The sequence below is a fragment of the Geotrypetes seraphini genome, chromosome 10, assembly GCF_902459505.1.
Source record: "Geotrypetes seraphini chromosome 10, aGeoSer1.1, whole genome shotgun sequence".
NCBI classification, from domain to species: Eukaryota; Metazoa; Chordata; class Amphibia; order Gymnophiona; family Dermophiidae; genus Geotrypetes; species Geotrypetes seraphini.
This window is the reverse complement of record NC_047093.1, coordinates 73,667,491-73,681,657: the sequence shown is the minus strand read 5'-3', so window position 1 is coordinate 73,681,657 and position 14,167 is coordinate 73,667,491. Positions and strand designations below refer to the sequence as shown.

Here is a 14,167-nt window from a genome sequence, read left to right as displayed (position 1 = left end):
CTCTCCCCATGCATCACATGGGATACAGAGGGAGGAGCTCGAGGCCGTGATTGGCTCAGATGCCTAAGGTCCCTCCTAAGGGGTGGGGCATTAGGTGTGTGAGCCAATCAGGCCCTGTGCATCATATGAGAAGGATTGGGCGACACATTGACGAAGTGGGTTGGGAACTGGCTTGGAGGTAGGGCTCAAAGGGTAATGGTGAACGGCACCCCCTCTGAAATGACAGAGGTGATCAGCGGAGTGCCCCAGGGCTCTGTCTTGGGCCCGATACTGTTCAATATCTTTATAAGGGACTTGGCAGAAGGGCTCCGAGGTAAGATAACATTATTTGCCGATGACGCCAAACTAAGCAATGTAGTGGGCAAAAGCACAATAGATAAAAATTCAATGCCCGACAATATGATGCACGATCTACTCTTACTAGAGAACTGGTCTAAGACATGGTAGCTCAGCTTCAATGCCAAAAAATGCAAAGTTATGCACCTGGGTACCCAAAATCCTAACAAGAACGGTAGCAGAACGGGACTTAGGGGTGATCGTCAGTGAGGACATGAAGGCTGCCAATCAAGTGGAGCAAGCTTCTTCCAAGGCAAGACAAATCATAGGTTGCATACGCAGGGGTTTCGTCAGCCGTAAGCCTGAAGTCATTATGCCTTTGTATAGATCCATGGTGAGACCGCACCTGGAATACTGTGTGCAATTCTGGAGGCCGCATTACCGTAAAGATGTGCTGAGGCTGGAATCGGTCCAGAGAATGGCCACCTGGATGGTCTCGGGACTGAAGGATCTCCCGTATGAAGAACGGTTAGATAAATTACAGCTATACTCGCTCGAGGAGCGCAGAGAGAGGGGAGATATGATCGAGACGTTCAAGTATCTCATGGGCCGCATCAATGCAGAGGAGGATATCTTCTTTTTCAAGGGTCCCACGGCAACAAGAGGACATCCGTGGAAAATCAGAGGCGGGAAACTGCGTGGTGACACCAGGAAATTCTTTTTCGCTGAAAGGGTGGTTGATCGCTGGAATGGTCTTCCACTTCAGGTGATTGAGGCCAGCAGCGTGCCTGATTTTAAGGCCAAATGGGATCCACACGTGGGGTCTATTCGCAAAGTAAAGGCAGGGGGGGGTCATTAGGGTGGGCAGACTGGATGGGCCTTGGCCCTTATCTGCCGTCAATTTCTATGTTTCTATGTTTCTATGAAAGGCCCATAAATACTTGTCAAACACGTATTGTAGATAATAGTTAATAGCAGGGAATCATTCAGGCCACATAAACACGCATTGCTGACATAACACAAACTGTATGAAAAATCATAATATAACGGAGAAAAATGAACCTCAATTGTGGAAGGCTGGGACTACACAAGTGCCCAAACCTATGCACATCATCACGGGTTTATAAAAAAACTCCGTATACATGTAAATAAATAAATAAATAAATCACTTCCATTCATACAGAATCAATTTTCTTCAAAAACCTTTTTGTAGTGACAGCAGTGTGCACAAAATTCAATGCATTATTCAAATCCAAAAAGGAGTGACCAGAATCCCAAACTTAACTAAATTATTAGCGAGGGCTACAGCTCAATTTCACTTATGTAAGCGGTTGTGGAGGCGTGGAGCAAAAAGTCACAATCATAGAGAAAATACACTCATCTGAAGGCGTAGAACTTCAAAAGAGGCTTTAAACTCCTAGTCCCGACAGAAAAGACTTTCTGTTTCGCCTGGAAAGGCTACTTCAGGGGATCCATGCAGTATCCAAATCTCTCCCCGCTTCTTACAACCAAACAGTAGTGAAGCCGGCTCCTCTCAAAATGGTGCTGGGACTGTGAGACGCGCCCGGCTCGAATAAAAAGACAAACGAACCGGGCGACATGACGTCATCACAAAACGTGATGCGTGATAGGCTAAACACCGGCTCATATAAATTGAGCTGTAGCCCTCGCTAATAATTTAGTTAAGTTTGGGATTCTGGTCACTCCTTTTTGGATTTGAATAATGCATTGAATTTTGTGCACACTGCTGTCACTACAAAAAGGTTTTTGAAGAAAATTGATTCTGTATGAATGGAAGTGATTCATTTATTTACATGTATACGGAGTTTTTTTATAAACCCGTGATGATGTGCATAGGTTTGGGCACTTGTGTAGTTCCAGCCTTCCACAATTGAGGTTTATTTTTCTCCGTTATATTATGATTTTTCATACAGTTTGTGTTATGTCAGCAATGCATGTTTATGTGGCCTGAATGATTCCCTGCTATTAACTATTATCTACAATACGTGTTTGACAAGTATTTATTAGCTATTACGATTGTATTCCAGAAACTTTTCAGTTGTATATCTATGAAAGGCCCGCCATTTTGGATCGGCGGGCCTTGAAGGTGGAGAGATCATGCTTCCCTCCAGCTTCCTTCTTCAAAAAAAGGTATGGGGGGATTCGGGGGAGCATCCGGTGGCAGAAGGGAGTGGGCATTCCCCCTGCCATTTTACTGCCATGGGGGGAGGTGATCAGCATGGGGGTGGGTGGCTTGGCAAGAGGGAATGGGCATCCCTCCTGCTGATTTTCGCTAGCACGATGGTGGGGGATTCCTGGTGCTGCGTTCGTTGTTGCTGTTTTGGGAGGGCAGTCATCGGCAGGGTTGGGGGCTTTTTTTTCTTCTTTATTTTTAATGGGACAGATATTGTGCGTGTGTAACATGCACAGCATCTGTGCCCATTAAAAGATTTCCTGCCCCAAAGAGTTGAGTGGCAGGAGGCTTTCCCCTGCCTCTCTCCTGTTCGGGCTTCACCTGCCGGCTCTGCGCATGTGTGTTATTTATTTATTTATAGTTTTATGTTCTGTTTATATTACTTTTAATTTTACCCTGGGTTTAGTCAGAAAATCACTACCATCTTTGAATGCAGCAGTTTGACCGTTATAGTGCCTAAAGGCCTTGAACTGTTAATCTTTAGCTGAGGCCTTTCCTACCTGCGTTTGGTGACGGCTGAGGATCGTTGCAGGATTACAGCTCTTCTTTTCTCTCTTTTGGATGCAGAGGTTGTGACTTTGAGTGGAGTGGTTCCGGTGTTTGGGCCCAGTTCTGCCCTCCGCTCTCTCTTCTCGTTTTCTGCTTGTTGGCTGTGCTGTGGATGCCGCTGCTTGCATCGGGCACTGAGTTGGAGTGGTTCTTGGAGACCGCAGTAACCCTTTCGTGCTGGTGGGACTGCGTTGTACTTGATGGCTGCACTGTTGGCTCCTTCCTTCCGGCGGCGGAGATTGTTGTGCACCACTTTTCTGGCAGGCCTGGACCAAGGACAGTTGACGGAGGCTGTGTTGTTGGCTTGCATTGATGGGGCCTGCCTGGATGGTGTGCAGCGTCGGATGACCTTTCGTGGCCTGCCTCTTCTTCCTGGTTTCTTTGCCTTCTGCTCTTGGACCCAGATTACAGCCGTTGATTCCTTCACCTCTGGCAGGGATGGCCCCACAGCCTACCATCGCTTCTGTGTCGATCCTTCCTTGCAGATGTGGAGCTCTATTGGACCGGATTGATGATTGGACTTCCAGATTGGTATTTATTTTGTTCAATGTCCAATCTCTTAAACTTATTTGTATATTTTAATTTAATTTTTTTTATCTTTTTCTTTTTTTTTATTATTTGAATTGTACCTTTCCCTCACAATTCTTGGAATTTTGTTATATCTTTTCTATTTTAACAATTGTTTACTCAAGTACTTTAGCTAGATTGTGAGCCTTCGGGACAGATAGGGAAGTTCTAAGTACCTGTATTTTATTGTAAACTGCTTAGATCTGTAATATGCTTAAGCGGTATATCAAATGTTAATAAAACATAATTAATCGGACAGGAGAGTCGGGAATTACGATGAACCGCTGCGTGAATCATTTACATACAAACTTTTTAGTGCATGAATAGCTCTTTTTGAATCATCCAAAAGTCAGATCAGAGCAGACCCACACGGTCTTACCAATTCTCTTTACTACATCTGGGCCTGTGTTTCCATTTCTTCAACTGGGAGGCTGTTTTTTACACAACCTCCACCCTTAGATTACCCCCTGTTATCCTCAGAGATGACAGTAGATACTTGTGCCTTTTGCATGCCTAAATATCCCCTTTTCTGTGGGCATCTTATTAAAGCCAATAAAATATTAACGTGTTTCTATCATATTCTCCCACCTCTTTCCTCAAGCAAGTACAGTATATTTGGAGTTATTAAAAATCTCTTTGTAGGTTTTGTGCTGCAGGCCCTGGATCCAGGATCCTTTGTCTTATCTGCTGCTGGCCTCACAATGCCTATAGAAGAAGCTTCCAGAAATGAACACAGTACACAACTGGGATCTCACTAGACACCTATAAGAGGTAATATCACCTTCTCCTACCTGCTGGAGAAGCCTGAACACATTGTTAATTTCCTCTGCTGTCATTCCACTGACTGTCAGCCTTTAGATAACCTGAAATGGTAACTCCTGAATCTCTCTTCTACTTAAGTGGGGGGGAACACCACTAGGGGTTAGTAACCTGGAGAGAGACCTGGGAGTGATGGTAGACGCAACACTGAAGGCATCGGCGCAATGCGCCACAGCCTCTAGGAAAGCAAACAGAATGCTGGGTATCATTAAGAAGGGTATTACGACCAGGACGAAGGAAGTCATCATGCCACTGTATCGTGCAATGGTACGGCCACATCTGGAGTACTGTGTCCAGTACTGGTCGCCGTACCTCAAGAAAGACATGGCGGTACTTGAGGGAGTACAAAGAAGAGCAACCAAACTGATAAAGGAAATGGAAAATCTCCCATATACCGACAGATTGAAGCAGTTGGGACTTTTCTCCCTGGAAAAGCGAAGACTTAGAGGAGACATGATAGAAACCTTTAAGATCCTGAAGGGCATAGAAAAAGTAGACAGGGACAGATTTTTCAAATTAAGGGGCACCACAAGCACAAGGGGGCATTGGGAGAAATTGAAAGGGGACAGGTTTAGAACAAACGCTAGGAAGTTCTTTTTCACTCAGAGGGTGGTGGACACATGGAACGCGCTTCCAGAGGCTGTTGTAGACAAGAAAACATTAAATGGTTTCAAAGAAGGTTTGGATAGATTCCTAGAAGAAAAAGGGATTGGGGGGTATAGATAGGTATAGACCATTGCTCAGGCAATGGGCCTGATGGGCCGCCGCGGGAGCGGACCGCTGAGCAGGATGGACCTATGGTCTGCCTCAGCGGAGGCAACTTCTTATGTTCTTAATATGATTACTAGCTAACAAACAAAAAAGCCATTTAATAATGAATTTTCTCAGATTAAACATAATGCACCAACATGTCCTGGGCATCTCTCTACAGGTCTTACCTCAGTTTGCTGGGGCAGGCATTATGAGAAATACACTTTTTCAAATTGGTTTTACTTACAGACCAGGTACAACCTCTTTCTTTTGATCTGTTATGATAGTTCACAGTAAAGGTGGTGAAGTGATGCTTTAGTATCAGTGCTAAAAGAAACACTTACAGCACTTAAGCTGAGATGAAGATTTGAAGTACCTGATTATTGCAGTTGCCGATAATTAGAGCGTCTGCTAAAATCAGCTGTCCAACGATCATTCCCTGCTCCAGCAGGGGGCCCCCTCCTTCTGCCAACCGGTTTGAAATGATAGCAATGGTGTTGTCATCGTTGAGCACCATTACAGGGTCTGCCTGCAAATACAGACAAAACATGAACATTTCCAGGGTGAACAGTCTCCAGACATCAGCAAGGAGAAGTGGGGACAGTATGTTATGGAGTTCTGTAATTTCCAGGCAATATTCTCAGAGCTTCCACAGGTAAAAGACCTGGACAATATTTCCATAATGGAAAAATAGATTAGTTAGCCTTTTTAAATGCTTCCAGTGAATCGCTCCTTCTGCAGCTGAAAGGAATCTGCGTTGTGGAGGTTCAACTTCTCTGTAATTTGGAGGCTTACTGGATTAATTCATAAACTAAAAATCATTCTTCTGAACATGTGAAGGGCAATTCTATAACTGGGCACCCGCTTTTATTTGCCACTTGAGCTTGTAACTATACAGAATAACGTCACTTTTGCAGGTTAAATGTACATTTAGTCTCCCTGCTGCCACTTGGGTGTGCAAGTGTGCATATAAATGGTACAGTACATGAAAGCAAGTTGGCCATTCACAAGGGTGGAGCATAGGTAGGGAATGTGAACTTGTATACTGCCTTTTTGTGACTTTGGCATTCAAAGCTGACATTCAAAGCGGTGGGCACTGGAAGATTGAGTGACTTACCCGTGGTCACAAGTTGCAGCACAGGGATTTGATCTCACAACCTCTGGGTACAGAGGCAGCAGCTCTACCACCTTGCTACATTTAGGGCCTGTAGTTACACCAGGTTTATGACTTCTATAACTATGATAAGTAAATGTCCCAGTCCCTTCTTCAACATTGGTCCATACTTTATATTCAATATCAAAGGACATGATATGTGCTTCATAGTTATAGAACTAATGTCTCTACTATCTCATCAACCTTTATGCAATTAGTTAGGGCTTCAGACATGCCATTTTTGTTCGCCCGTTTTTTCCGGCGATACAAAACAATCTTGGTGGCTATGGCTGTGGCTTCTTCATTCGCCCATTCAAAAAAATTTTTATCTTTTAAAACGTTTTTATTTTTTCTTATTTTAATTTCTTTTCTTATATAAAGTGCATAGTGCTCTCATAAATATTTGCAATGAAAATTTGTAATAAGAGTTTTAACTTATCTTAAGCATATGTTGTTTCCTTAATAGGATCGGGTAGGGGCTTGTCACATCGACATGTTTCGCCGTAAGGCTTTATCAAGATTATGTCCCCCTTTTTCCGTTCAAACAGACCATCCCAATATCCGAATTTTCTGATCTAACAAATTTTCATTGCAAATATTTATGAGAGCACTATGCACTTTATATAAGAAAAGAAATTAAAATAAGAAAAAATAAAAACGTTTTAAAAGATAAAATTTTTTTTGAATGGGCGAATGAAGAAGCCACAGCCATAGCCACCAAGATTGTTTTGTATTGCCGGAAAAAACGGGCTTACAAAAATGGCATGTCTGAAGCCCTAACTAATTGCATAAAGGTTGATGAGATAGTAGAGACATTAGTTCTATAACTATGAAGCACATATCATGTAGCTGTGCCAATACCAGGTTATGACAGTATTCTATAAAGGAATCCAGTTACCTAGATTTCATTATAGATTAAGCTCTTATCATGTGGCACTGGGACACATAAAAGGAAGTACCCTGTTACAGAATTGCCCCCGAGCTTAATTTTAACATAAGGCACCTATGTGAGAGATCTAAAAAGCAGTCTACTTTATAACCATTTTATAACCATTTTATAAAGGCAAAGTAGATACCTATGTGCTTTTGCAAAATAAACTCTCAGAATCAGATCCAATGCTGCACAAAAGCTTTGTCTAGGTTTGAAAATTTTTCCGCAAAATGCTTACAGCGGCAAAATGTCCATTCTCGAAAAGTATGTATAAAATATCTTTTTGAGAAAATTATCTCTCTGTATGTCCAGACGTTTGATCGTCCAGACTGCCACTACGCTTTATACCACATTCTTGACCCAAAATTCATCCAAGTCCCAAACACCCAGAACAAAACCTTTTGGACATGGGAGGGGCCAGTATTGTGAGGGACTGGCCACCCAGACATGGCAATAGAGCAGAGAGGCACCTTATAGGGCACTGCTGTGAACTTCACAAAAAAGGGTGCCGCATAAACACCTCACCAGAACTCCCTTATTGGATATGGTAAGCCCCCCTAAACCCACTATACCCACCTGTCTATAACCCCAATAGCCCTTATGGCTGCAAGTGGCACCTATACGGCAGTACAGTAGAGTTTTGCGGGGTTTGGTGGGCTCACATTTTCCACCATGAATGTAGTGGTTAGAGTGGCTTATGGGCCTGGGTCTTCCTCTCTATGGTTCACTCGCCCACACCCCCCCCAGTATTAGAGCCACTTCTAAGTAGCTCTACTAAGCTTTCCTATAGCAGGTGCTAATATTTCAGAGGCAGATATATATGTTTTTAATTTGAACTTCATAGGGGTGCAATGGGGTCAGTGAACATGGGGGTCTTTACTTTGTTCCTGCAGTGGTTATCTGGGCACTTTCGATACCGTTTTAGCACTTATACCTGCTTTTACATCATCTAACAACATATAAGTTTTACCTAGGAAGTCTCGTCAAACATTCAATTATCCCTGCAGGACGACTAAGTCTAGGTCGGCCCGCATCCTGCCCTAACCACTCCTCTAGAAACGCCCCTTTCAGTTCTGGGCGCATAGTGAAATTCAGAGGCCTAAAAAGTCCTTGGATACGTCCAAAAAGCTGTTTCAATTATCGGCACTTGGATAACCTGTCTTTTAGGACAACCAAGTGCCGACTTGGGCAGGTTTTTAGACATGTTTAAGTTTGATGACCCCCATACTGTACAAATAACAAAATAAAACAGTATCATAAGCAACACAACAACAAGACATCAACATAAAAATAAATAAATATGTGAGCTAATACTTTGTAGCTCAAGAGGAGCAGAAGGACATCCAAGCTAGAATAGAAATGTCCAGCTCATAACATCCGAAACAGATGTCCACCTCACATGTGTTTTCCAACAGTTAATATATCAGGATATCCTGTTGGAAAATGCATGAGATGGACGTCTGTGTCCTGAGGACGTCCAGTGTGAACAGCCATTTTAAGATCTGGAATGTTCAAATTATGAACAAAAAAGCAGGTACAAGGACATCTGTCTGGCACCATTCTTAGAAAGAAAAATGGCCACACAGACATTCATGCAGAGCAGAAGAGCAGGCTAGTAGTGGACTAAGAGATCCAGGTTCAAATTCCTTTTAACTTTGGTGAATCAATTTGAATGGATTTGTTTCCTCCGGCTCAAAGCAGCAGCAGCAGTAGCAGTGAATGCATTCACGCACACTAGGGTGAACCCGATGATGGTGTGTGACTGAAATTTTGGTATGACTTCTATGATGGTTGAGATTCTGAATAGAGAATGACACGGTGGCGGTTTACCCGCGGCCACCGCGTTTAGCCGCGGGTAATCCGCCAAAACGGGGAACGAAAACTAGCAGTCGCTGCGGGGACGGGGACAAGGCCATTCACCGCCCCGTGGAGCGGTGAATGGTCTTGTCCCCGCAGTGAGGCATGAAGGATCGCGCGGTCTCCGCAGCCCACACCCGCCTGCCCAATCGATCCTAGTGATTAGCCAGCTCTCTCCCTTCTCCTCGCCTTAGTTTGCAGGCTTTCTTTTTTGGCGACCCGCACGCTATCAAAGAGCCACGCACCCGCTGCTGCTCAGTTTTGATCTTATGCTCTGACGCAACCGGAAACAGGAAGTTGCAGCAGAGCAGAAGATTGAACACTGAGCAGCTGCGCGTGCGCAGCTCTTTGGGAAAGCATGCAGGTCGCCGAAAAAGAAAGCCTGCAAACTAAGGTGAGGAGAAGGGAGAGAGCTGGCTAAACACTAGGATCGATTAGGCAGGCGGGTGGGGGCTGCGGGGACCATGCGATCGCCCGTGTTCCCGGCTCAAACTGGAAGGAGGGAGTGAAAGGGAAAAGGATTCTGGGCCAAGGGGATGAAGATGGAAAGAAAAACCCACAGCAGGAAAGAAAGGGAAGGACAGGCAGGTGAGCCAGATGCTAGAAGCAGGGGGGGGGAGGAAGAAAGAGGGAAAAAAGCTAGATGGGGTTGAAAAGAAGAGACACACTGGTATGGAAGAGGAAGATAGGGGAAATCTGGACACAGGAAGGTAACAGAAAGAGGGGAAATTATGTGCATGGGGCATAGGGACAGAGACATAAAGGGGACATGCCATGGGGATGGTATATGGACACAGGGGGGGGGCAATGGCAGATACATAGGGGAGATATTAGAAATGGGGAAAATAGGAGCACAGAAGCGAGATGGTTTGTGGGGATGGGACAGGGACCGAGCTTGCAGGCTCCAGTGGCTTGCACAAATTACATTGTAACGTGCCATGAAAATAAGAGGGAGGAAGGTAGATAGATAGGCCACGCGAGAGGAGCTGAAGGGTGGTATAAAGGAACAGATGGTAAAGGAGGGAGGGAAGGGTGATGGTGGAAAGGAATAGGACAGACATTGAAGGAGGGTGGAGAGGAACAGACCCTGAAGGGAAATGTGGAAGACAGAATGGGAAGAAGACAGATGCCAGACTATGAGGGAGCGGAGGGAAGAAGATGGGTGCTAGACCAATTGGGGGGGGGGTGAAGGGAGAGGCACAGTAACAGCAAATGGAAGACGCAGAGAGAAGACACACAGTGGATGGAAGGAATTGAATGAGAAGATGTGGAAAGCAGAAACCAGACAACAAAGGTAGAAAAAAAATTCTATTTATTTATTTTTTGCTTTAGGATAAAATAGTATATTAGTTGTGTTGATAAAAATTTATAAACAAAGCCCTGCCAGCTGAACATCTCTTTCTCTAGTTCAGCAGCAGGAACTTTGATTTATAAGAAAGGAATAAGGTAAATATTACAGTACTAAGGCTTATATGGATGCAGCGGGGACGGTGACGGGGCGGTGAATGGGATGGCAGTGGCGGTGACGGGGCGGTGAAGGGAACGGCAGTGATGGGGCGGTGCAGAGGATGGTGGGCCGGGGACGGAGCGGTGACGGGGACAGATTTTTTCCCCGTGTCATTCTCTAATTCTGAACAATAGAATGGTTTCCTAAGGGAAGTTGCTCTTCTGAGCTCACAACCTCACACTGAGGGTTCACCTTATAAATTAAAAATTGTTCCCGTTATCCTAAGTTCAATGGATTAGCCTCCGATTACTCATCATTATTATATCTCTTTTAAGCACTAATTTTGTAAGAGCCCATTTATGTGCTTACATCAGCATTTTATTTACAAAAATGGTTAAAGATTAAAGTACATCAGATTTTACAGTTACCACAACCTAATACAGGAAATTAATGCACAGTAGCTGCAGAACTAACATGGCAGTTATTAGGGGGCAGGATGGACTGCATTTTCCTATACAGATCCTACATTAACATTGGCATTAGCACACAATGTGTGCATTAGTGTAGAAATACTTAGCGCATCCTATTAAGGAGGTAGTAAGTGGTCCAATGTAAACAGTGCATTAGTCAATCAGTGTGCAGTTACTACATCTTGTTAACTGCACTACACTCTCTATACTCCTACACCCATGCCCCACCTAGTTATGCCCCGTACCACTGACATGCAATTTAGCATGCAGTGATTGCAAAATTACTGCAAAATCAGCTACTCTTTAGGCCTAAAAAACAGTCCCTGATCACATGTCAAATACACAACAGTGCTGTTTCTAGAATCATGGCTTTATGAAAGGTACATAAGAACATAAGAATTGCCACTGCTGAGTCAGACCAGTGGTCCGTCATGCCCAGCAGTCCACTCACGCGGCGGCCCTCTGGTCTAAGACCAGCACCCTAACTGAGACTAGCCCTACCAGCGCACATTCTTGTTCAACAGAAATGTAGTCCAGGGTTCTAAAGGCCTACATTTACGGCACCTACCTTTCACATGAATCGTGGCTACAGAGGCGCTTTACAATGCCTAATGCCCCTTCAAAAGGGGAAAAATTCATGCACAAAAAAAATGAGTTCAAGCCACAAATTCAGGGAGTAAAACAGTAGCATCTTAGCTTGCCTAGTTCTTAAAATTTGGTATTTTCAATCAAACCCCCAGTCCGTATTTTATTTATCTTGCAGTACTTACATAAGAACATAAGAATTGCCATCTCCGGATCAGACTCTGGGTCCATCAAGTCCGGTGATCCTCACACGCGGAGGCCCCGCCAGGTATACCCTGGCATAGTTTTAGTCCCCATATCACTGTATGCTTCTCAAGGGAGATGTGCATCTAATTTACCCTTACCTGTATCACTCAATGCCATTCTTAAGGAGATGTGCATCTAGTTTACCCTTAAATCCTAGAACGATGGATTCTGCAATTACTTCCTCTTAGAGAGCATTCCAGGTGTCCACCACTCGCTGCGTGAAACAGAACTTCCTGATATTCGTCCTGGACCTGTCCCCCCTCAGCTTCAGTCTATGTCCTCTTGTCCGTGTCACATGGGACATTGTAAATAACTGCTTTCCCTGCTCCATTTTGTCGAATACTTTGTGAAATGTAAAGGTTTCTTCCAGAATCTACAGGAAATTAAATTCTCCGGCAAAAGAGGTCACATTTCAAAACTATACTAACAAAGCTGACTTTAGGTCTTGTATCACTTTCTTTTTGTTTGACCCACAACTCTGAGCTCAAGCATATTAAAACTGGAAACATATCAATTAACATCGGGATTTCTATAACAACCCTTTTGGGAACCAAAACGTCTAAAGTCCACAAAGTTACTTCTAGCAAATGCTTTCATCTTGGTTTTAATAATTTAGATTTGATAAATTTAACGACTGCCATTTAGAAGGTAGGGTATATTTTAGTCTGGTAAATAAACTATTAATGGATAATGAGAGCAATGCTATTTATGCTCATATGTAATGCTTTGCAGATTACGTTAACAGTAATATAGAAGATGAAGCTTTACTGGGAGGAGACACTGTACCTTCACTTTTGGCAGCCTGAGGCAGTGAATAGCAAAATACTACTGTGCAGTATCTTAAACTGCACATCAATCTGAGGCCAGAACATATATATATATATATATATATTTTAAAATCCTTCCTTGAACCATTAACTACAAAAGAACTGAGGCATCATTTAACTGTGTGAATCAAAGGCAGCCATTTTACATGCTGGATCACTGTATATGTTTCTTGGCCAAGATCCAAATGAAGTCTGGTGGCTCAAATGGTCAAAGGAGTCTCGTTCCCCTCCAATGACATGGCTGGCTGGCCAGACCTCCTCCAAAAATGCATAAGATTGGCCAGATTTTTGGAAGCCCGCCACAGGACTAAGCTCCATGCAATATATAAAACCTTATTTCTGTTGCTGCTGCTGTGACCATGGTGACTTGACTCAGCCTTTTCCAATTCTTTAGCTGTAGATTGAGGGCAAATACTTCATATTCTTCTGGCTAGAAATGAGTGGGAATATGGAACTTTGAATGTCTTAAAGCAGGGGTAGGCAATTCCAGTCCTCGAGAGCCGGAGCCAGGTCAGGTTTTCAGGATATCCACAATGACTATGTATGAGATGGATTTGCATGCACTGCCTCCTTGAGATGCAAATCTATCTCATGCATATTTATTGTGGATATCCTGAAAACCTGACCTGGCTCCGGCTCTCGAGGACTGGAATTGCCTACCCTTGTCTTAAAGGCTGAGGGAGGGGGAGAGGGACAGTGGAACTCTGGAAGTTTAAATGGCCCACCATAGTTCTTATAAAATTAGATCAAGCCTAAAACTATTTGCCCAGGTTTATACCCATGGTAATGGCAAGAGGTTTATAGCAGAACCATACCAAGCTGGAATCGTGCCCTGTGTGAGACACTCCCTGGCACCTCTGCCCTGCAGCCAAGAAGAGATAATGGGAGGGGAGCAATTTTGGCACCTGTCTCCTTTGTACACTGTACAGATACAGTTCTTAAATAGCCCTCAGAACAGCCCTGGATAAACTGTTAAAACAAAAAAGTTGACAGAAAATGGCATTCAGGCAACATCAATATGGGACAAAACATTGGTCAGCTCTAAGCAAGTATTGAACAGGGGGAATTATTTGTTAATGCCTTCCTGTGCTAATGCTATTCTCTGTTAATGCTTTCCTGTCCTGTAAATGATTTTATGGGATCTTATGTTTCCATCCTGTAGGATGAATTTAAAAGAAGATTTTAATAATGATACCATTAGTTAATGTCTTCTTGTGTTTGTCTTGTTGAAACATGTTTAGCATTTCTTAAATATGTATGCATGTAATTTTGTAAACTGCACAGTTATGCGGTATATACATTTTTAAATAAATAAATACTAAAGGCTGCATGTCGTATCACAGCCTCCTTTGGTCAAGTTGCTTGCCAGGTCTGAAATCCTGCCACAAGACAGGAAGAGAGATACGTCTCTTCTCACACATAAAGGCTGCCCAAAAAGGTTTGAAGCCTCAGCATAGTCACGGCTCATTTCCCAAGCCTGATGCATTACTTCTAAG

The 14,167-nt window shown here is 43.6% G+C and overlaps 1 protein-coding gene across 3 annotated transcripts in view; it reads right to left on the bottom strand.

Annotated features, from left to right (window-relative positions):
• SCAI (suppressor of cancer cell invasion) overlaps positions 1 to 14,167 on the bottom strand; it is a 247,948-nt gene that overhangs the window by 58,087 nt on the left and 175,694 nt on the right. For all 3 annotated transcript variants that reach the window (XM_033962135.1, XM_033962134.1, XM_033962136.1), the window contains exon 8: positions 5,532 to 5,684. In XM_033962135.1, coding sequence (XP_033818026.1) covers positions 5,532 to 5,684 — 153 coding nt within the window. The remainder of the gene's footprint in view (positions 1 to 5,531; positions 5,685 to 14,167) is intronic.